General features: G+C 49.4%; 1 protein-coding gene across 2 annotated transcripts in view; it reads left to right on the forward strand.

Annotated features, from left to right (window-relative positions):
• The window catches only part of atf6 (activating transcription factor 6), a 540,099-nt gene that overhangs the window by 65,567 nt on the left and 451,620 nt on the right, over positions 1-22,912 (forward strand). For both annotated transcript variants that reach the window (XM_072511677.1, XM_072511678.1), the window contains exon 7: positions 19,338-19,564. In XM_072511677.1, the coding sequence (XP_072367778.1) occupies positions 19,338-19,564 (227 nt within the window). The remainder of the gene's footprint in view (positions 1-19,337; positions 19,565-22,912) is intronic.

The following is a 22,912-nucleotide window of genomic DNA, read 5'->3' on the forward strand; positions in this document are numbered from 1 at the left end:
AGTTGAGGAATGGCTGCCACCGCCTGGTGAACCCTTGAGCCGATCCTCTCAGGGCAAACTTTATCCGCTCCAGTTTTATGAACCCCGCTATATCGTTTACCCAGGCCTCCAGTCCGGGGGGTTTTGCCTCCTTCCACATGAGTAGAATCCTACGCCGGGCTACTAGGGACGCAAAGGCCACAACGTCGGCCTCTTTCGCCTCCTGCACTCCCGGCTCATCCGCAACTCCAAATAGAGCTAGCCCCCAGCCTGGTTTGACCCGGGCCTTCACCACCTTAGAAATCACTCCCGTCACTCCCTTCCAATACCCCTCCAGTGCCGGGCACGACCAAAACATATGTGCGTGGTTTGCCGGGCTTCCGCCGCACCTCCCACACTTGTCCTCCACTCCAAAGAACCTGCTCAGTCTTGCTCCCGTTATGTGTGCTCTATGTAGCACCTTGAATTGAATCAGGCTAAGCCTGGCGCATGAGGAAGAGGAATTTACCCTACTTAGGGCATCAGCCCACATACCCTCCTCTGTCTCCTCCCCTAGCTCTTCTTCCCACTTTCCTTTTAATTCGCCCACCAACTCCTCCCCCTCTTCCCTCATCTCTCGGTATATCTCTGACACCTTGCCCTCTCCGACCCACACCCCCGAAAGCACTCTGTCCTGAATCCCCTGTACTGAGAGCAGCGGAAATTCCCTCACCTGTTGTCTAGTGAACGCCCTCACCTGCATATATCTAAGGAAGTTTCCCCGGGGCAACTTATACTTTTCCTCCAATGCTCCCAAGCTCGCAAACGTCCCATCTATAAATAAATCTCCCACCCTCCTAATTCCCAACTGGTGCCAGCTCTGAAATCCTCCATCCATTCTTCCTGGGGCAAACCTATGGTTGTTCCTGATTGGGGACCCCACCAGGGCTCCCCGCACACCTCTCTGTCGCCTCCATTGTCCCCAGATATTCAATGTTTCCGCCACCACCGGGTTTGTGGTAAACTTTGTTGGTGAGAGCGGTAGCGGCGCCGTCACCAGCGCCTCTAAGCTCGTCCCTTTACAGGACTTTCTCTCCAGTCTTTTCCACGCCGCTCCCTCTCCCTCCATCATCCATTTACAAATCATCGCCACATTGGCGACCCAATAGTAGTCGCCCAAATTTGGTAGCGCCAATCCTCCTCTGTCCCTGCTATGTTGTAGGAACCCCCTCCTTACCCTCGGGACTTTCCCTGCCCACACGAAGCTCGTGATGCTCCTGTCTATTTTTTTGAAAAAGGTCTTAGTGATAAGTATAGGGAGACATTGAAATACAAATAAGAACCTCGGGAGGACCATCATCTTAATTGCCTGCACTCTGCCCGCCAACGACAGAGGCTGCATGTCCCACCTCTTGAAGTCCTCCTCCATTTGTTCTACCAATCATGTCAGATTAAGTCTGTGCAAGGTTCCCCAGCTCCGAGCGATCTGAATCCCCAGGTATCGGAAGTTTCTTTCCACTTTCCTTAGAGGCAGGCCTTCTATCTCTCTACTCTGGTCCCCTGGGTGTATCACAAATAGTTCACTCTTCCCCATGTTAAGCCTATATCCCGAGAAATCTCCGAACTCCCTCAACATCCGCATAACCTCCATCATTCCCCCCCCGCTGGGTCCGACACATACAACAGTAGGTCATCCGCGTATAGCGAGACTCTGTGTTCTTCTCCCCCTCTAATCACCCCTCTCCATTTCCTGGAGTGTCTCAACGCCATGGCCAGAGGTTCAATTGCCATCGCGAACAACAGTGGAGACAGCGGGCATCCCTGTCTTGTTCCCCTATATAATCGGAAATACTCCGATCTTTGCCGACCCGTGACGACACTTGCCGTTGGGGCCCCATAAAAAAGTTTGACCCAGCTAATAAACCCGTTCCCGAACCCAAACCTCCTTAACACCTCCCATAAATACTCCCACTCCACCTTATCAAATGCCTTCTCTGCATCCATTGCCGCCACTATCTCTGCCTCCCCCTCCACTGGGGGCATCGTTATCACCCCATATAGTCGTCGCACGTTGACATTCAGTTGTCTCCCTTTTACGAACCCTGTCTGGTCTTCGTGCACCACCCCCGGGACACAGTCCTCTATCCTCGATGCCAGTACCTTTGCCAGCAATTTGGCGTCCACATTCAATAATGAAATAGGTCTATAGGACCCGCACTGCAACGGATCTTTATCCCTCTTCAAAATTAGCGATATCGTCGCCTCCGACATTGTCGGGGGTAAAGTCCCTCCTTCCCTGGCCTCATTGAGCGTCCTCACCAACAACGGGGCCAACAAGTCCACGTATTTTCTATAAAATTCCACCGGGAACCCGTCTGGTCCCGGAGCCTTCCCTGCTTGCATGTTCCCCAGCCCCTTCATAACCTCGTCCACCCCAATCGGTGCCCCCAGGCCTTCCACCTCCTGCTCCTCCACCCTCGGGAACCTCAATTGATCCAGGAACTGCCGCATCCCCTCCTCTCCCTCTGGGGGTTGGGACCTATACAGTCCCTCATAAAAGGTCTTGAACACCTCATTTATCTTCCCTGCTCTTCGCACCGTGGCTCCCTTTTCGTCTCTAATTCCCCCTATCTCCCTCGCCGCTGTCCTCTTTTGCAACTGATGAGCCAGCAGGCGACTAGCCTTTTCCCCATATTCATACCTCCTCCCCTGTGCCTTCCTCCACAGCACCTCCGCCTTTCTGGTGGTCAGGAGGTCAAACTCCGTCTGGAGTCGTCTCCTCTCCCTGTACAGTCCCTCCTCCGGGGTCTCTGCAAATTCCCTATCCACCCTTAAAATCTCCCCCAGTAATCTTTCCCTTTCCTTGGCCTCTGTTTTCCCTTTGTGGGCCCCAATGGAGATCAGCTCTCCTCTGACCACCGCTTTTAGTGCTTCCCATACCACTCCCACACGGACCTCCCCGTCGTCATTGACCTCCAGGTATCTCTCAATACACCCCCGCACTCTTCCACACACTCCCTCGTCCGCCGTCAATCCCACATCTAATCGCCAGAGTGCTCTCTGCTCCCTTTCCTCTCCTAGTTCCAGGTCCACCCAGTGTGGGGCATGGTCCGAAACCGCCATGGCTGAATACTCAGCTTCTTCCACCCTTGAGATCAACGACCTTCCCAGAACAAAAAAATCTATCCGGGAGTACACTTTATGGACATGGGAGAAGAAGGATTCCTGGCCCTCGGTCTAAGAAATCGCCATGGATCCACTCCCCCCATTTGGTCCATAAACCCCTTGAGCACCTTGGCCGCTGCCGGCCTTCTTCTGGCCTTTGAGCTGGATCTATCTAGCCCTGGGTCCAACACGGTATTGAAGTCCCCTCCCAATATCAAGTTTCCTACCTCCAGGTCCGGTATACGACCCAGCATCCGTCTCATAAATCCCGCATCGTCCCAATTCGGGGCATATACATTAACCAACACGACCTCCGTTCCCTCCAGCCTGCCACTCACCATTACATATCTACCTCCGCTATCTGCTACGATGTTCTTTGCTTCAAATGCTACCCGTTTCCCCACCAATATGGCCACCCCTCTATTCTTTGCATCTAGTCCTGAGTGGAACACCTGTCCCACCCATCCTTTCCTTAACCTAACTTGGTCCGCCACCTTCAGGTGCGTCTCTTGGAGCATAGCCACGTCTGCCCTTAGTCCTTTCAAGTGCGCGAGCACTCAGGCCCTTTTAATTGGTCCGTTCAGGCCTCTCACATTCCACGTGATCAGCCTCACTAGGGGGCTACCTGCCCCCCTCCCGTGTCGACTAGCCATCACCTTCTCTAGGCCAGTCCCATATCCCGCCTCCGCGCTCCCACTCGCTCCCCAGGCGTTGCATTCCATCCCCGTCCACCCACTCTTTAGCCATTTCCTTTTTGATTTCCGCAGCAGCAACCCAGTTGTCCCCGTGTCGCCCCCCCCGCTAGATCCCTTTCTAGCGTGATTGCTCCCCCCATATTACTTCCGCAAGTCAGCTGACTTCAACTGACCCCGGCTACTCCTGCTCACTCCTTGACCCCCCCGTGTGGGGAACTCCCATCCGCCTTGCGCCTGTCTTCCCGCCATAATCTTTCTGGCGCGGGAACATCCCTTTATCTGACCCGCCTCTTGTGGCGCAGCTCCCTTTCCTCTCCCCCTCCCATTCCTCATTCTCCGCCTATGTTCCTTCTTTCCCCCCTCACCGGCGCCCACATTTCCTAGTGTCTCCCCGCATCCCAATTTACTTCTCTATTTACATCAACCATAACAATAACATTCCCTACAGTATCAGTCCCTCAGTTCCGATCCAATTTCTCCTCTTTAATAAAGGTCCATGCTTCTTCCGCCGTATCGAAATAATGGTGTCTCTCCTGGTACGTGACCCATAGTCGTGCCGGCTGCAGCATCCCGAACTTCACCTTCTTTTTGTGTAACACCTCCTTGGCTCGGTTAAAACTCGCCCTCCTTCTCGCCACCTCCGCACTCCAATCCTGGTACACCCGTACCACTGCATTCTCCCATCTGCTACTCCGCACCTTTTTAGCCCATCTCAGGACCTCTTCTCGATCTTAAAGGCGGTGAAATCGCACGATTGTCGCCCTGGGTGGTTCTCCCGCTTTTGGTCTTCTCGCCGAGATCCGATGTGCCCACTCCACCTCCAAGGGGCCCGCAGGGGCCTCAGCTCCCATCAATGAGCTTAGCATCGTACTTACATAAGCTCCATAGTCCGCTCCTTCCACTCCCTCAGGGAGACCCAGTATCCGAAGGTTCTTCCTTCGCGCTCTGTTTTCTAGGGCCTCAATCCTTTCAATACACTTTATGGAGTGCCTCGTGCGTCTGTGTTTTGACCGCCAGGCCCAGGATCCCGTCCTCATTATCCGTTCACCTTCTGCTCCACCATGCGGAGCTCTGTCTCCTGGGTCCTTTGTGCCTCCTTAAGCCCCTCAATTGCCTGTAGCATCGGGGTCAGCACCTCCCTCTTCAGCAGCTCCACACACCGTCTCAGAAATTCGTCTTGCTCGGGCCCCCATGTCGCCTGGGCTTTCTCCGCCGCCATCTTGTGTCTTCTCCCTTTCTGCCCCTTTCGTCGACGATTCCTCGCGCTGCAGCCGCCGCCGCCGATATTTTCCTCTTTCGTTGGGGGGGGGGGGACTCCCTATTCACTCACCCCACACCGGGTTGCGTCGCCCAAAAATTTCCCGTTGGGGCTCTTCAAAGAGCCCGAAGGTCCGTCAGAGCTGGAGCCGCCGAAACGTGCGGCTAGCAGGGCATCGCCGCAACCGGAAGTCCCTCATTGCACCCTTAACCGACCAGGGTGACAGCTTTATTCATTAATCTGGTTTGAATTATTCATATTACATGCTCAGACTGCGACTTTTCAGACACATTCTGTGAGTGTGGAAAGCTAAGCAATGTGGGTACCGGCCAAAATTGAAAAAAGGCAAAGGGAGTGAGAGTTTTTACGCGTTTGAAGAATTTAAAAGCTGATGTGGTGATGCTGCAAGAGACCCGTCTGAGGGTGAAGGACCAAATATGGCTTAGGAAGGGTTGGGTAAGCCAGTGTTTCGGGGTTTGATAGTAGGGCTCGAGGGGTGGCGATTTTGTTGGGCAAGCAGGTGAGGTTCCAGATGGAGAAGATTGTGGCGGATCGGGGGTGGGCAGGTACGTGATTGTAATGGGTGGGTTGGAGGGGAGATTGGTGCGCTGGAAACCATATGTGCCCCCAATTGGGATGATGTGGGGTTCCTGAAGAAAATGCTGTCTGCAATCCTGGATTTGGATACCCATGAGTTGATCTTGGGGGAGATTGGAACACAGGTGCTGGAGCCAAGGGTGGACAGGTCCCAGCCGTGCTTGCTGACCCGGGAGTGTGGGGGTGGGGGGTGGGGGGGCGAAGGCGTTGGCCGGGGGCTTATGAGGGAGATGGGGGTTGACCCGTGGAGATGTTAGTGGGCAGGACGGTAGCATTGTGGATAGCACAATTGCTTCACAGCTCCAGGGTCCCAGGTTCGATTCCGGCTTGGGTCACTGTCTGTGCAGAGTCTGCACATCCTCCCCGTGTGTGCGTGGGTTTCCTCCGGGTGCTCCGGTTTCCTCCCACAGTCCAAAGATGTGCAGGTTAGGTGGAATGGCCATGATAAATTGCCCTTAGTGTCCAAAATTGCCTTTAGTGTTGGGTGGGGTTACTGGGTTATGGGGATAAGGTGGAGGTGTTGACCTTGAGTAGGGTGCTCTTTCCAAGAGCCGGTGCAGACTCGATGGGCCGAATGGCCTCCTTCTGGACTGTAAATTCTATGATAATTCTATTCTATGATTCTATGATAATTCTATGTTTACACCCGAGGGATTGGGAATATTCGTTTTTTTCCCCATTGCACAAGGTGTTCTCAAGGATTGACTTTTTTGTGGTGGGGAAGGCACTGTTGGCTGGAGTTAAGAGGGCAGAGAATTTGGCAATTATGATCTGGGATCACACTCCACACTGGATAGATGTGGCACTGGAGAAGGAGGTAGCCGAGAAGCCGGGGTAGAGGATGGATTTGGGGCTGTTGGCGAACCCAAGTTTCTGTGAAAGGCTGGAGAAGGTAATTGGGGAGTATGTGGGGTTCAGTTAAATGGGGGAGGTCTTGCCGTTGGTGGTTTAGGAGGCCCCGAAGGCAGTGGTGATCTCGTTTAAGGCTGAGGTGGATAGGGAGGAGAGGAAGGAACGTCAGTTGTTGATAGAAGATCTTTTGGAGGTGGGTGGGAGGTATGTGGGGCACCCGGATCCAGGGCTCCTGGCAAAGAGGAAGGAGCTGCCGGCGAGGTTCGACCTACTGTTCACGGGGAAAGCGGTGCGTCAGCTGAGTATGTTGAGGGGAACTCTCTATCAGTACTGGGAGAAGGCGGATCGTATGTTGGCAGGTCAGCTTCGTAGGCAGGCTTTGGCGAGCAAAATAGTTTGGTTTCGGGAAAGGACGGCTGAGTTGGGGTGGCCCCCAGAGTGGATTAACAAGATGTTTGAGCAGTTTGAAAGGGACTTTTTGAAAAATATTTTTATTAAGGGATTTGTATAAACATTAAACAGAAACCAACACAAGTGTAAGAGCAAACAGAAATCTAATAATAACCCCCCCCCCCCCCCCCCCCAACCACACACACTCCTTGATGGACGGCTTCCACCTCCGGGCAAATCCATCAACTGACCCTGTTAAGGTGAACCTAATTTTCTCCAACCTTAGGAACTCTGCCAGGTCGCTCAACCACACCCCTCGATTCGAGTTTTATAGGGATTTGTATAATTTGGAGCCACCAGAGGATGAATGGGAGATGAGGGAGATTTTGGGGAGCTTAGATGAAGTAGAGATGGTGGGGTGGAGGATCCGCCGGGGCTGGAGGAACCATTACGGGTAGAGGAAGTGAAGGCCGCAATCGGGAAGATGCAGGTGGGGTCCATATGAGTTCCCGGTTGAATTTTACAAGAAATGTAAGGACAAACTGCCGCCATTGCTGGTGGAAATGTTCAACGACGTGATGGTCAGAGGGTCTTGCCAAAAACGGTGTGTCAGGCCTCCATCTCGTTGCTGCTTAAGAAGGATAAAGACCCGGTGAAGTGTGGGTCTCACAGGCCTGTATCTCTGCTGAATGTGGTCGCCAGGATATTGGCAAAGATGCTGATGTTAAGGTTCCGAGTGTGATTGAGGAGGATCAGACGGGGCTCGTTAAGTGCAGACAGTTGTCATCAGATGTGAGGCGGTTGCTGTATGTGGTGCTTTCTCCAGCAGAGGGAAGGGAGTTGGAGGTGGTGGTGGCATTCGATGCAGAGAAGGCATTTGATCGGTTGGAGTGGAGTTATCTGATTGCACTGTTGGAGAGTTTGGGATTGGGCGACGTTTGTGGCATGGTTGCAGTTGCTGTATAAGGAGCCAATGGCGAGCGTGCACACTAATTATATGAATTCAGGGTATTTTTCATTAAGCCGGGGAGCGAGGCCGGGGTGCCCCATGTTTCCCCTTCTGTTTGCATTGGCAGAGCTCTTGGCCATTGCGCTGAGGAGTTCGGAGTTCTGGAAGGAGATAGTGAGGGGGGTGAGTGGAACACAGGATGTCCTTGTACGCAGATGATTTGTTATACATTTCGGAGCTGGGCTCCTCCATGGGGGACATAATAGGTTTGCTCCAAATATTGGGAAGTTCTCAGCGTATAAGCTGAATTTTGTGGTTTCCTTTCCAGGGCAGTTACCTGGGGTTGCAGGTGGCCCGAGACTGGGCAGATCTGTGGAAGTTGAATTTCTGTCGCTTGGTGGGGAGGGTGAAGGCTGATTTGTCGAAGTGGGATAATCTCCCTCGGTCGTTGGCGGGCCGGGTACAGACAGTGAAGATGAACATTTTGCCTCGGTTTTTGTTTTTGTTTCAGTGCCTTCCGGTCTATTTGCCTCAGGTGTTTTTCAGGAGGGTGGACAGGCTGACCTCTTTGTTTCTATCGTCGTGGAAGGTGGCCAGGATAAGAAAGGTGGTGCTGCAGAGGGGATGGCAGGCTGGAGGGTTGGGCCTCCCGAATCTGTAGCATTGGGCGGTGAATGCCTAGAAGGTTCAGGGATGGAATAGGGAGGCATGCTCATGTGGGGGGTTGGGGATGCGGGCGCTGGCAACAGTGCCGCTCCTGATGGCTCCAGGGAAATATTCGGTGAGTCCAGTGGTGGTGGCCACACTGAAGATATGGAGGCAGTTTCGGTAGGGTTGGGGAGGATGCCGAACAGGGGAAAACATGGATTTGTGTCTGGGAGGATGGATGAGAGGTTCCGGGGATGGGAGGAGAGGGGGATCAGGAAGATGAAGGATTTATTTCTGGGAGAGCGGTTTGCGAGCTTGGAGCAGCTGAATGAGAAGTTCGGGTGGACGTGGGAGGACTTTGCGAGGTAGGTCTTCCCAACTTTCCCGATAGTGCCCGCGTCGTCGTTGTTGGAGGGGGTCTTCTCAGTGATTTATGGGAAGTTTTGGAGGAGGATAAGATGCTCATGGAGAGGTTAAGGCTAAATAGTAGGAAGAGCTGGGAGTACCATTGTAGGAGGGATTGTGGTGTGAGGTGCTGCAGGGGATGAATGCCTCGCCTTCGCGTACGAGGCTAGGGATGATATGGCTGAAGGTGGTGTACAGGGCGCACCTGACAAAGCCAAGGATGAGCTGGCTGGATGAGGGGTTGGAGGATGTCTGTGAGCGATGTGGGAAGGGTCTTGTGAATCATGTGCATATGTTTTGGGCCTGCTCGCAGCTGGAATGGTTTGGAGGGTGTTTTACAGCACCATTTCAGGGGTTTTGCATGGAGCTCGGTCCCCTGGAGGCCATATTCAGAGTGTTGAACCGACAGGTGTTGGTAGACGGGTACGGGGGCAGATATCTTGGCCTTTGCCTTGCTGATTGCTCACCAGTGGGACTTGTTGGGATGGAGGTCAGCTTCCCCACTTTGTGCCTCGGCAAAGCGGGGGTACCAGCTGGAGGCCTTTTCCTTGGAGAAAGTGAAATTTGCTCTGAGGGAGGGGCAAGTGATGGGTAAATGTTGATTATTGGAAGAAAAAAATGACAGGACTATGGGGAAAAGGCAGAGAGTGAGACTAACATATTACAAAGAACTGGCATGGACATGATTGGCTGAATGGCAGCCTCCTTTCCTGTAAACCAGTCTATGGTCTCTGTGAGTAGTGATACAGTCATTTGCAAAGTGATATCTTGAATGCAGCCTTCTGAGTTAAGCTGATTAAAATTATTCAATTTAATTAAAGAACTTTAATTTGCTTCATCTATCCTCATTCATCTTAATGCGGTCTGGAATGAAATTTCCAGGCGCAACATCTAAAAGAGCACATGTACAAATTGACACTAAATATGGTAGATATTATAAACATGTTTGCATTCAGTTGGGTTCATGTTTGGTTTGGAGAGCAGTAGCAAGAATGGAAAAAATAATCAAGGATATGCAGATTTGTCTTGAACCATGTACAGCAGGAATTACGTTAAAACAAATGTGTTACGTATTCTGCTGACGTGGGAGAGGTCTGAAGTCGGTAATAGAGAGGAGGTCTGGGGTGGAAACTGCCAAGAGGCGAACCAAGAGAGGCGCGGCACATGGGCCGGGGGCGGGCCCAAGAAGGGTTATGATTGACCGGCGCGGGGTGGGGGGCGTGTGCCTTCCAACCAGGCTGATCACCTGGAATGTCAGAGGATTACGTTACGTTAATGATGGAAAGGGATAAGTATACACCGCAGGGCAAGAGTTATAGCTGGGAGAAGGGCAATTATGATGCCATTAGACGTGACTTGGGGGGGATAAGGTGGAGAAGTAGGCTGCAAGTGTTGGGCACCCTGGATAAGTGGGGCTTGTTCAAGGATCAGCTACTGCGTGTTCTTGATAAGTATGTACCGGTCAGGCAGGGAGGAAGGCATTGAGCGAGGGAACCGTGGTTTACCAAGGAAGTGGAATCTCTTGTTAAGAGGAAGAAGGAGGCCTATGTGAAGATGAAGTGTGAAGTTTCGGTTGGGGCGATGGATAGTTACAAGGTAGCGAGGAAGGATCTAAAGAGAGAGCTAAGACGAGCAAGGAGGGGACATGAGAAGTATTTGGCAGGTAGGATCAAGGAAAACCCAAAAGCTTTCTATAGGTATGTCAGGAATAAGCGAATGACTAGGGAAAGAGTAGGACCAGTCAAGGACAAGGATGGGAAATTGTGTGTGGAGTCTGAAGAGATAGGCGAGATACTAAATGAATATTTTTCGTCAGTATTCACTCAGGAAAAAGATAATGTTGTGGAGGAGAATGCTGAGCCCCAGGCTAATAGAATAGATGGCATTGAGGTACGTAGGGAAGAGGTGTTGGCAATTCTGGACAGGCTGAAAATAGATAAGTCCCCGGGACCTGATGGGATTTATCCTAGGATTCTCTGGGAGGCCAGGGAAGAGATTGCTGGACCTTTGGCTTTGATTTTTATGTCATCATTGGCTACAGGAATAGTGCCAGAGGACTGGAGGACAGCAAATGTGGTCCCTTTGTTCAAAAAGGGGAGCAGAGACAACCCCGGCAACTATAGACCGGTGAGCCTCACATCTGTAGTGGGTAAAGTCTTGGAGGGGATTATAAGAGACAAGATTTATAATCATCTAGATAGGAATAATATGATCAGGGATAGTCAGCATGGCTTTGTGAAGGGTAGGTCATGCCTCACAAACCTGATTGAGTTCTTTGAGAAGGTGACTGAACAGGTAAACGAGGGTAGAGCAGTTGATGTGGTGTATGTGGATTTCAGCAAAGCGTTTGATAAGGTTCCCCACGGTAGGCTATTGCAAAAAATACGGAGGCTGGGGATTGAGGGTGATTTAGAGATGTGGATCAGAAATTGGCTAGCTGAAAGAAGACAGAGGGTGGTGGTTGATGGGAAATGTTCAGAATGGAGTATAGTCACAAGTGGAGTACCACAAGGATCTGTTCTGGGGCCGTTGCTGTTTGTCATTTTTATCAATGACCTAGAGGAAGGCGCAGAAGGGTGGGTGAGTAAATTTGCAGACGATACTAAAGTCGGTGGTGTTGTCGATAGTGTGGAAGGATGTAGCAGGTTACAGAGGGATATAGATAAGCTGCAGAGCTGGGTTGAGAGGTGGCAAATGGAGTTTAATGTAGAGAAGTGTGAGGTGATTCACTTTGGAAGGAATAACAGGAATGCGGAATATTTGGCTAATGGTAAAGTTCTTGAAAGTGTGGATGAGCAGAGGGATCTAGGTGTCCATGTACATAGATCCCTGAAAGTTACCACCCAGGTTGATAGGGTTGTGAAGAAGGCCGATGGAGTGTTGGCCTTTATTGGTAGAGGGATTGAGTTCCGGAGTCGGGAGGTCATGTTGCAGCTGTACAGAACTCTGGTACGGCCGCATTTGGAGTATTGCGTACAGTTCTGGTCACCGCATTATAGGAAGGACGTGGAGGCTTTGGAGCGGGTGCAGAGGAGATTTACCAGGATGTTGCCTGGTATGGAGGGAAAATCTTATGAGGAAAGGCTGATGGACTTGAGGTTGTTTTCGTTGGAGAGAAGAAGGTTAAGAGGAGACTTAATAGAGGCATACAAAATGGTCAGGGGGTTGGATAGGGTGGACAGTGAGAGCCTTCTCCCGCGGATGGATATGGCTGGCACGAGGGGACATAACTTTAAACTGAGGGGTAATAGATATAGGTCAGAGGTAGGTTCTTTACGCAAAGAGTAGTGAGGCCGTGGAATGCCCTACCTGCTACAGTAGTGAACTCGCCAACATTGAGGGCATTTAAAAGTTTATTGGATAAACATATGGATGATAATGGCATAGTGTAGGTTAGATGGCTTTTGTTTCGGTGCAACATCGTGGACCGAAGGGCCTGTACTGCGCTGTATTGTTCTATGTTCTATGTTCTATTAAACGGGCCAGTCAAAAGGGCATGGGTGTTCGCGCACTTGCGGGCTCTGAAGGCGGACGTAATTATGCTGCAGGAGACACATTTGAAAGTGTCTGACCAGTTTAGATGAAGGAAGAGCTGGATCAGCCAGGTCTTCCACTCGGGCTTGGATTCTAAGTCCGGGGGGTAGCAATTATGATCAATAAGTGGGTTCAATTTGAGGCGGAGGGCGTAATCGCCGACGGCGGGGGCAGATTCCTTTTGGTAAGGGGCAAGCTGGAGGGGAGGAGAGTGCTGCTGGTGAATATATATGTTCTGGGGAAAATCCCAGACCTAGACTCACGCAAGTTGATTATGAGGGGGGACTTCAATATGGCCCTCGACCCGGGTCTAGACCAGTCCTGTCCCAGAACGGATAGGCCCCCAGCAATGGCAAGGGAGCTGCAAGGGTTCATGGAGCAAATGGGGGCAGTAGACCCATGGAGAGCCAGACGGCCGACGGGACGGGATATTCGTTCTACTCACATGTTCACAGAGTATACTCTAGGATCAATTTTTTTATCATAAGCAGGGACTGTGTAGGGGAGGTAAAAAATACGGAATACTCGGCGATCACTATTTCCGACCATGTCCCACATTGGGTGGACCTGCAGGTCTGCAGGGAGAATTACCAACGCCCGCAATGGAGGTTAGACATAGGATTGCTGTCGGAGGAGGGGATATGTGAGAGACTGCGGAAGTGTATGCAAAAGTACCTGCAGGTTAACGATACGGGGGAGCTTTCAGCTAGCGCAGCAACTCAGGAGGAAGGAGGTGGCCAGGGAAATAAGTAGGGTGGTAAACGGGATGGGGAACAGAGTGGAGGACCCGCCAGGACTGAATAAGGTGTTTCGGGACTTTTATAGTAAGCTCTACACTTCAGAACCCCCGGAGGAGCCGGAGGAAATGAAACGGTTCCTGGACGGGCTAACCGTCCCAAAAGCGGGCAGGGGACGAGTGGACGGGCTGGGTGCCCCGATTAGAGCGGAGGAGGTGCTGGGGGGCCTAAAGGCCATGCAGTCGGGTAAAGCCCCGGGACCGGATGGATACCCAGTAGAGTTTTACAAAACGTTCTTGGAGATAGTGGGGCTGGTGCTGACCAGCGTTTTTAATGAGGCGAGGGACAGAGGGACCCTACCTCCGACGATGTTGCAGGCCACCATCTCGCTGATATTAAAGCGGGACAAGGACCCGGAAGCCTGCGGGTCATACAGGCCAATCTCCCTGATGAATGTGGACGCCAAGCTCCTGGCAATTAGAATTGAGGACTGTGTACCGGAGGTGATTGGGGATGACCAAACCGGGTTTGTTAAAAGCAGACAGCTGACAGCCAACTTGAGACGATTGCTTAATGTGATTATGATGCCCTCGACAGGCAAGGAGGTGGAGGCAGTGGAGGCAATGGACGCTGAGGAGGCATTTAACCGGGTGGAGTGGGACTATTTGTGGGAGGTACTCGGACGGTTTGGGTTCAGGGAGGGACTGGTTAATTGGGTCAGACTACTGTACCAGGCCCCAAAAGCTAGCGTAAGGACGAACAGGACAACATCAGACTATTTCAGACTACATCGCGGGACCAGACAGGGATGCCCATGCTCCCCGTTGCTGTTCACGCTGGCCATAGAACCATTGGCGATTGCCCGAAGAGCTGCAAAGGGGTGGAAGGGAATGACTACGGGGGGGGGGGGGGGGGGGGTGCGCAAGGTCTCTCTCTATGCGGCTGACCTGCTCCTGTACGTGTCGGACCCACTGGCCAGGATGGACAATATACTGGAAACATTGAGAAAGTTTGGCCGGTTCTCAGGGTACAAATTAAATATGACCAAGAGTGAGATGTTTGTAGTGCAGGCAAGGGGCCAGGAGAATAGGCTGAAGGAGCTGCCATTTAGGCTGGTGGAGGAAAGTTTCCGGTACTTGGGGATACAGGTGGCACGAGACTGGGGCAGGTTGCATAAGTTAAATTTGACTAGAGTGGTGGAACGAATGAGGAGGAAGTTTTGGAGATGGGATGCACTCTCGCTTCACTTGCGGGGAGGGTGCAGACGGTAAAGATGACAATCCTCCCAAGATTCCTGTTCATTTTTCAGTGCCTCCCGATCTTTATCCCGTGGTCCTTCTTCAAAAGGACTGGCAAAATCATCATGAGCTTTGTCTGGGCGGGAAAATCCCTGCGGGTGAGGAAGGCGATGCTTGTAAGGAACCGCAGCGAGGGGGGACTGGCATTGCCGAATCTGATCAACTATTACTGGGCAGCTAACATAGCCATAAGGAAATGGATAATGGGTACAGGGTCCATTTGGGAGTGGGTGGAGGCGACTTCGTGCAGGGGCACCAGCCTGGCAGCCCTGGTCACGGCTCCCCTACCGCTTTCGCCAGCCAGGTACTCCACCAGCCCGATAGTGGGGGTGGCCCTGCGGATATGGGTCCAGTGGAGGAAACACATAGGGGAGGTGGGTGCATCGGTCTGAGCTCCAATATGTGATAACCATTGATTCGCCCCCGGGAACATGGATGGAGAGTTTCGAACATGGCGGCGGGCGGGGGTGGGGAGGGTGGGCGATATGTTCCTGGAGGGGAGCTTTGCGAGCATGAGGGCTTTGGAGGAGAAATTTGGGCTGGTAAGGGGAAATGATTTCAGGTACTTACAAGTGTGGGACTTTATACGCAGACAGGTCCCATTCTTCGCAAGCCTCCCGCCAATAGGGATCCAGGACAGAATAGTCTCTAGAGCAGAAGGAGGAGAGGGGAGAGTCTTGGATATTTACAAGGTGCTCATGAAGGGAGAAGAGTCCCAGACGAAGGAACTGAAACGCAAATGGGAGGAGGAACTCGGCGGGGAGATGGAGGACGGGGTTTGGGCGGAAGCCCTGAGTAGGGTAAACTCAACCGCAACATGTGCCAGGCTCAGCCTGATTCAGTTTAAGGTTGTTCACTGGGCCCACATGATGGTGGCTCGGATGAGCAAATTCTTTGGGGAGGAGGACAAGTGCGCTAGATTCGCGGGAGGACCAGCGAACCACGTTCACATGTTTTGGGCATGCCCTAAGCTTAGGGGGTACTGGGAGGGATTTGCGGGGGTCATGTCCCGGGTACTAAAAACAAGGGTGGTGATGAGTCCAGAGGTGGCAATTTTTGGGGTTTCGGAAGGCCCGGGAGTACAGGAGGAGAAAGAGGCAGATGTTCTGGCCTTTGCTTCCCTGATAGCCCGGCGACGAATATTGCTGGCATGGAGGGACTCAAAACCCCCAAAGACCGGACTATGGCTTTCGGACATGCCAAGTTTTCTGGGTCTGGAAAAAAAATCAAGTTTGCCTTGAGGGGATCTGTATTGGGGTTTGCCCGAAGGTGGCAACCATTCATCGACTTCTTTGCAGGAGATTGAACGTCAGCAGGGAGGGGGGGGGGGGCGATTAGAGTAGAATAGGAGGGATAAGTAGGCGGGTAGTGTTTAAGGGAGAGGATCGGTTATGTGCACTATGGTTTGGTTGAAGTATTGGTTTTTCGTTCATGTTTGCATATTTCTGTAATCTGTAACTGTTTACAATGCCAAAAAATACCTCAATAAAATTGTTTGTTGAAAAAAAACACACCTGTGTTACAGATTGTGGGGATATTTTGATGTAAATGTGGATTCTGTTAATCAAACACATTTGTTTTGAAATCCTAATTTTTAGCATGTAGTTATAGCTCTAATTCTTTCTTGGCATAATTTGAACTTGTGCCAGAGAAAAAACTCTGGTTCAATTTTTATGAAGGAGGCTGGATGATACTCAGTGGCAGGTTTGAGGATGTTGTGTAATGCTGGGCAGAGGGATGCCACCACCCCCAGCAATTCCTCTGCTCGCAGTGGTTGGCAATTCAGCCTGGTGCCTGCCACACATTCCTCCTGCAAGTCGAGCGGAACTCTGAACAAGATGCGCAAAACCACGGAGAAATGGAATATGGAGGTGTGTGGTATGCAAATGATCTAGAATGAGATCAACAAGACATAGGCTGCTTTCCCCTTTAAAGGGGAGAGCTGACTGGTGGTGATTTATCCTGAGGATCATTACACCTTGGGGGCGCGAGCGGGGGAGGGGGACTGGTACCCCCGCATTTGCTGCATTTCTATTGGGCAGCGAATGTGAAAAAGGTGAGACGATGGTGAGGAGCAGGGTTGCAGATTGGGTCAGGTTAGAGGAGGAGTCGTGCAAGGAGACCAGCCTGAGCACTTATGACGGCCCTGCTGCCGCTTTCCCTGAGGAATTACACGGGTAGCCCTGTGGTGGAGTTGAGCCAGTTGAGGAGGCACTTTAAACTGGGGAAGGGGGGGGGGGCTGGAAATGGATGGGATGACCAGGAGATGGAGGGAGGAAGGGCTGGTACGGGAAGAGGGCAGGTTTGCTGGGCTAGAGGAACTGCGGGAGAAGTTCGAGCTGCCATGGGGGAGTTCAGATACTGGCAGGCTCGGGAATTTGCACGCAAGGAGCTGCCTTTATTCCCTACGGTACTGGAATATACACTTTTGGGAGAAAATATTGCTCCCGGTTGAAGGGGGAATGGTAGGATTCAGGACATAAATGGGTGGTTGGGAGAGCAAGGCACAACCTTAGTGAAAAGAATCTAGCAGAAGTGGGAGGAGTTGGGAGGGAGAGAGGATGGGGACTTTGGTGCAATGTAATGCGCTGGGTAAACTCAACCTCCTCCTGCACAAGGATGAGTTATACAGTTTAAATTAGTGCCCAACTTGTCCATGCTGCCCAGTACAACTAAGCTAGTCTCAATTGTCTGCTTTTTGCCCATATCTCTCTTCCCCATCTTACTCATATAACTGTCTGGGAGACATACAGATCGTCCTTTGGTAGGTTTCGATTGAGTTTATTGCAAAATGTAGTAGTTACAAATTCAGATATAAAAAAAGAAAGGAACAACGAAAAAACCCACAGCTCACTGAAGGTAAAGCTTTCTTAAACATGCACATTTTTGGTAACCCCCCCCCCCCCATTGTTCCCCATTGGCTTAGTAATCCTGAGTTGTGACTCCTGATTGGCGCACCATCTCAGCAACTTACATCAGCAATTTTGGGTTGTCCGTTGTCATTCCAATGCATGACGTTATATTGAGTGAAGAAGCCCAGATCAGCCAGGTAGAATCTGCTGTACCCGATTTACCCAGAGATTAACTATTGCTGAAATCTGTGTCCATGGTCAAATCGATTACTCAGCGACAAAACGCCCTTCCTTGGCTACTTACAAATGCAAATAAAACGAAACATCTGTATGTGTTTTGAAGTGGAAGGATCACAGACTGCTATGCTTTAAGGTTAATTTTTGAGTTTATGCCCATTAACCGTCATATGTCAATGTAGAAGCAATTGAAATCCATCCCTCCCTTTAAGCTGGGTCTCTCACTGTCTGTTAGTTTGGAGAGGCGTGAGATAATTATCCCTTGCTGCTCGTGCATTCTTTCTCGTGACTGGAGCTGCAGTGTCACAGCCCTGAGGGCTGACTCCATGCTCACAGATAGCTAACTTAGTGTAGCAAAGAAAGAGGTAAGATGGTGGGTTGAACAGCTGAAATTGACAAAACTGTTGAATTGTTCAACTAAGGACTTTTGTTCACACAAATAACAGCTGACTCTGTACAAACATTTAATGAAAGAAACAGCAGGAAGACAGGAGACACCAAATCATGAGATCTGGTTCAAATCTCTAAAAAGCATCGTATCAGGATGGGACCTTGAACCTGAATGTAACTTTATTGAGCACAAAAGTGATGGATAACCACCTAAAAAAGACTATCAAAGAAATAGTTCAGTAACACCGAAAGCAAATTGACCACCAATTTCCTCGATGGGAAGGATTTATCAGGAATATAACATTTTCAGTCCTTACTTTTCCCACATCAGAGACGTTGTAAATTCTGTGCCTGTAGCTGTGCTGAGGGAAAGAATTAGACTGCAGTAGAGTGAATTTATAGAATTGATTAAACTGAATCCAGAATCTGTATTTTTGAAGAAAAATTATCGCGAACCATGTTTTGCAGCTTTATTCATCACGTAACAATTTATTCATGAATTAAGGGATTTGTTTCAAAGGTTGCTCAAGATTAGGTATGTAATCTTACTCATTTTTGTTCCATAAATGTCAGGCCTCATGACCACTGAAAATTGTAAATTAGGGTAATGCGTCCTAAGGGGACAAAAATATCTGACTAGTATGCAATAGTAGACGTTACATAAATAAAACATGCAGCAATATATGCTACCTTTTTTAAAAAAAAAAGTGGAGTTTAAGTCATCAAGTCCTGGTATTTTTGTTTGCAGCTCCTGGTTTTGTTAGTTTGAGAATTCAGCTTGGGTTTTTGGAATGCATAACCTCAGGCATTGCTGACATTCTTAAATGCACAGGCTTTGTTGTGTTCGGTGTTCGATGTCTAGCATGGAATCCACAAAACTGCTTGTCACTTGTCCAAATCAGGATCTTTATTAATACACACGTGGTAATGTAATGATCAGATGCAGAGTAAGTTATCATGGAGTTTCTTAATACTCCCCTGGAACTACCCATATGCACGACTGTACGTCTTATAACCTTCTCTGAATCACCGGATCTGCCCTGGTTTATATCTGAGTGCCTTGTCACATGACCACTGTCTTGAGACCGCATGTTGGATCTGCACCACCACCTGCTGGTTGGAGGTCGCACTACAACAATCCACAATATTGTTTGCAGGCATATCACCACAGGCTTGACCTGACAAATGCTCACCAGTCATTCATTAGGTCAGATTCTTTCATAAAGGTTTTGATGGATTTGGCTAATGAGTTAATTTATATTAATGTGAATACGTAATTGTCCAGGTTAATTGGACTATCCATCGAAACCCTTTCTGTGTCACAAAGTTATGCATGATGAGTGATGCTTGCCAGCTTTGTATCCCGTTCTAGGTCAGTCTATTGTGGTTCCTCAGCCTGCCATGGTACAGCTTCAGCCCCACGGCCTTTCCACTTCACAACCAATTCTAAACATCGCTAGTGGAGTTAGTCGCATCAGCACAGTTCCAGTGAGAGTGCTTGCACCTGCCAACAGAAGCATGATGAATGGAAAAGCTCCAATTACAAAAACTGTCATCCCAACACCTCAATCGGCTGGAGTCCGGAACAAGAAGCAAGATGTAAGTTTTACTTTATTTTTGCAAGAGGTGCATCCATGAGCAAAGAAAGCTGAGTTTCTGTTGGTGTTGTCCGTTGCTGGTTATATGGTCAAAGTATGAGATTACTGTTTGTTCCAACTGGTCTTTGGCATTTACACTCTCACCCTGCCAGCATATCCTTATATTGATTTCTCATTTATATAGCTATTGCTTAAATTCATCCAGACTCTTTGCCTCAAATGTTCCTTGTTCCCCATTCTAACCACTCTTTGGGTGAATTCCTTTGAATTCCCAATTGGATTTATTTGCAATTATCTTATATTTATGACACCAAGTTATGGTTTCTTACACAATTGGAATCATCAACTCTGCTAGAATATAGAGGAGACTCGATCACTCCAGTGCCCAAACTGTGCCCTGAGGATTTGTGAACCATTGTAGTCTGGTCAGGTGGTTGAATGTAGCTTGTCATTAATATTTTTTATTTACCAAGCTTTGACCTATTTGAATTTAGTGAACCTGAATATTTGCAGAGGACTGTACTTGGTGCTATTGCCTCACTGGCTGATTCCTGTTCATGAACATGGAGATCTGTTATGACCAGTAGTTTGAGAATAAAGGCAAGTTATTTGATCCGTCTGAAATTGTATGTGGCTGGTTCGTTGTTGACGAGCCTTTACGAAAAATCTAGCCATGAGTCCTGTGATTGCAAGCATGAGTTCCTGGTAAGCCACTTCCATCTGGCATCCTGTTTCCAGCACGGTGAGGCATGGTACTGTTGCCTGGAGCTTGTTGCAGTCTAGGTTGCCCTCTCCTCCTGCTTACACTGAGCTAAAACACATGACCGAGAGGTAAAAGAGAAGAAAAGCAAATCAAACGAGTTTTGAGAAGTAGGTAAGGGCAAACTAGGTCGAGGAGTAGGGGAAGGGTGAGTTAAGGAAGAGAGTTGAAGAGAGGGAATGTGATAAGAAACTGATGCGAGAAATGAAGTAAAGGAAAGAGGAACAAATAAAATTGAAGAATATAAAAAGCATGTCCTGCCTGACACTCGTGATTTAATGAGCTACGACGCACGATGTTCCTGTGGCAATGCACTCATGTCTTTTAAAAGAAATTCCATTTGAGGGGCAATTTTAGTGTGGCCAATCTACCTACTCTGCACATCTTTGGGTTGTGAGGGTGAGGCCCACGCAGACACTGGGAGAATGCGCAAACTCCACACTGACAGTAACCCAGAGCCGGGATCGAACCTGGGCCCTCGCCGCTGTGAGGCAGCAGTGCTAGCCACTCTGCCACTGTGCCACCCTTATACTTGTGTTTTTAATGCGTTTTTTGTTAGATTTATGTTCAAGATGTTCGTGTTCGGATTCGGGGATGTGGTATACGGGCCGGAGAGTGGAGCTGAGTCCACAAAGATCAGCCATGATCTCATTAAATGGAGGAGCAGGCTCGAGGGGCCAGATGGCCTACTCCTGTTCCTAGTTCTTATGTTCTTATAACCTAAATGAGAGAGGCTCATTGTCACAACACCCTGAGCTAGTGCGCAGTCAATTCCAGCCCCACTTGATCCAGAATCGCAACACAAGTAAAATTAGATTTCATTTCACGTACCCGAGGCCCTTGGCTGAGCCCAATAAACTGCAGTCACCAGGTTCATAACTTTAACACAAGTAACCTTTTATTATGTATAGTATTATAATTGCGCAGACAGAAAGTGCAACTGATTATCTAATGCCCTTTTCCCAACTCCCTTCCTAACTACTCCCACTCTCTCTCTACCTATACACACACACACACTCAGGAAAAGAGCGATGGAAAGGTAAAGAAAATATTTATAAAAGAAAATATTTATAAAATAAAAGGATAATGATCTATGCACTGGGATGATTTTCGGTCAGTGTCTCTCCGAAGTTCAGCTTTCGTTTTGATACTTCTTCCTTCTAGTGTCACGAAACATGCTGGTATTGTTTGCAAGGTTATCCCAACTTGGAGCACCGGTTCGTGGGGGTATATAGTTTTATTTCGTTTTGGTGTGAGGAGATAAGAGCAGCACGGTGGCACAGTAGTTAGCACTGCTGCGTCACAGCGCCAGGGACCCAGGTTCAGTTCCGACCTTGGTGACTGTGTGGAGTTTGCACTTTCTGTTAGTGTCTCTCCGAAGTTCAGCTTTTGTTTCGATACTTCTTCCTTCTAGTGTCACGAAGTATGCTGGTATTGTTTGCAAGGTTATCCCAACTTGGAGCACCGGTTAGTTTTATTTTGTTTTGGTGTGAGGAGATAAAGGCGGCACGGTGGCGCAGTAGTTAGCACTGCTGCCTCGCAGCGCCAGGGACCCAGGTTCAGTTCCGGCCTTGGTGACTGTGGAGTTTGCACTTTCTCCCCATATCTACATGGGTTTCCTCTGGGTGCTCAAGTTCCACAGTCCAAAGATGTGCAGGTTAGGCGGATTTGCCATGATAAAATTGCCCCTTAGTGTCCAGGGATGTGCAGGTTAGGTGGGGTTACAGTTTAAGGGAATAGGGTGGAGGAGTGGGGTAAGGCTCTCTTTCGCAGGGTCGGTGCAGACTCAATGGACCGACGACCTCCTTCTGCACTGCTGGGATTATATGGTTCTGTGGTAAGTGGAACTCCAGTGAGCCTAATCGTTGTGTATTAAAGACTGTTTATTAAAGAAAAGACAAATACGCATAAACAGGGCTCTCTACACAATTTAGATGTATAAATTATTAACACACAGTTTCTATAGAACAGACGTCTTGTTACAAACTATATCTACAATACCTGAATTCCGCAAGACTTCCCCTGTTCTCCAAACAGCATCCAGCTACAGTTACCACATCATACAGGGATGATTCTCGAATCTGGGAACCATCTTTTTCCTGGTCCAACGAATATTTTGTAAAACTGCCATTGAGAGGTTTCTGCACTGCCTTGTCTCTAAGAGTTAAAAATGTGTGGTTGCTGTAAACTTGGCCTTCAGGCTTGGTGGCTGGAAACTGGCCTGTTCGCCGGTCCCAGCCCTACACTCAGGTGGTTGTAAAAGATCCCGTGGCACTGCGTTATTGCCAATGTCCTGGTTAATATTTATGGCTCAGTCGGCATCACAAAAATGATGGTCAGTTTAGAATCTGAATGCTGTTTGTGGGAGTTTCAAATTATCATGTTTTCTCCATTACAATAGTACTACATTTCAAAAGTACTGTAAAGTGCCTTGAGACAACATGAGGCCATGAAAGATGCTATAAAAATACCAGACTTTTTTTTTTTCAGGCAATCTTTTCCAACATGTTCCTGTTTTGCTCATGTGTGTTACAATTTTACTTTGAATCATAAATTGGCCAGTTTCATTTTGAGCCTATGTAGACCACT

The sequence above is a fragment of the Scyliorhinus torazame genome, chromosome 7 (assembly GCF_047496885.1).
Source record: "Scyliorhinus torazame isolate Kashiwa2021f chromosome 7, sScyTor2.1, whole genome shotgun sequence".
NCBI classification, from domain to species: Eukaryota; Metazoa; Chordata; class Chondrichthyes; order Carcharhiniformes; family Scyliorhinidae; genus Scyliorhinus; species Scyliorhinus torazame.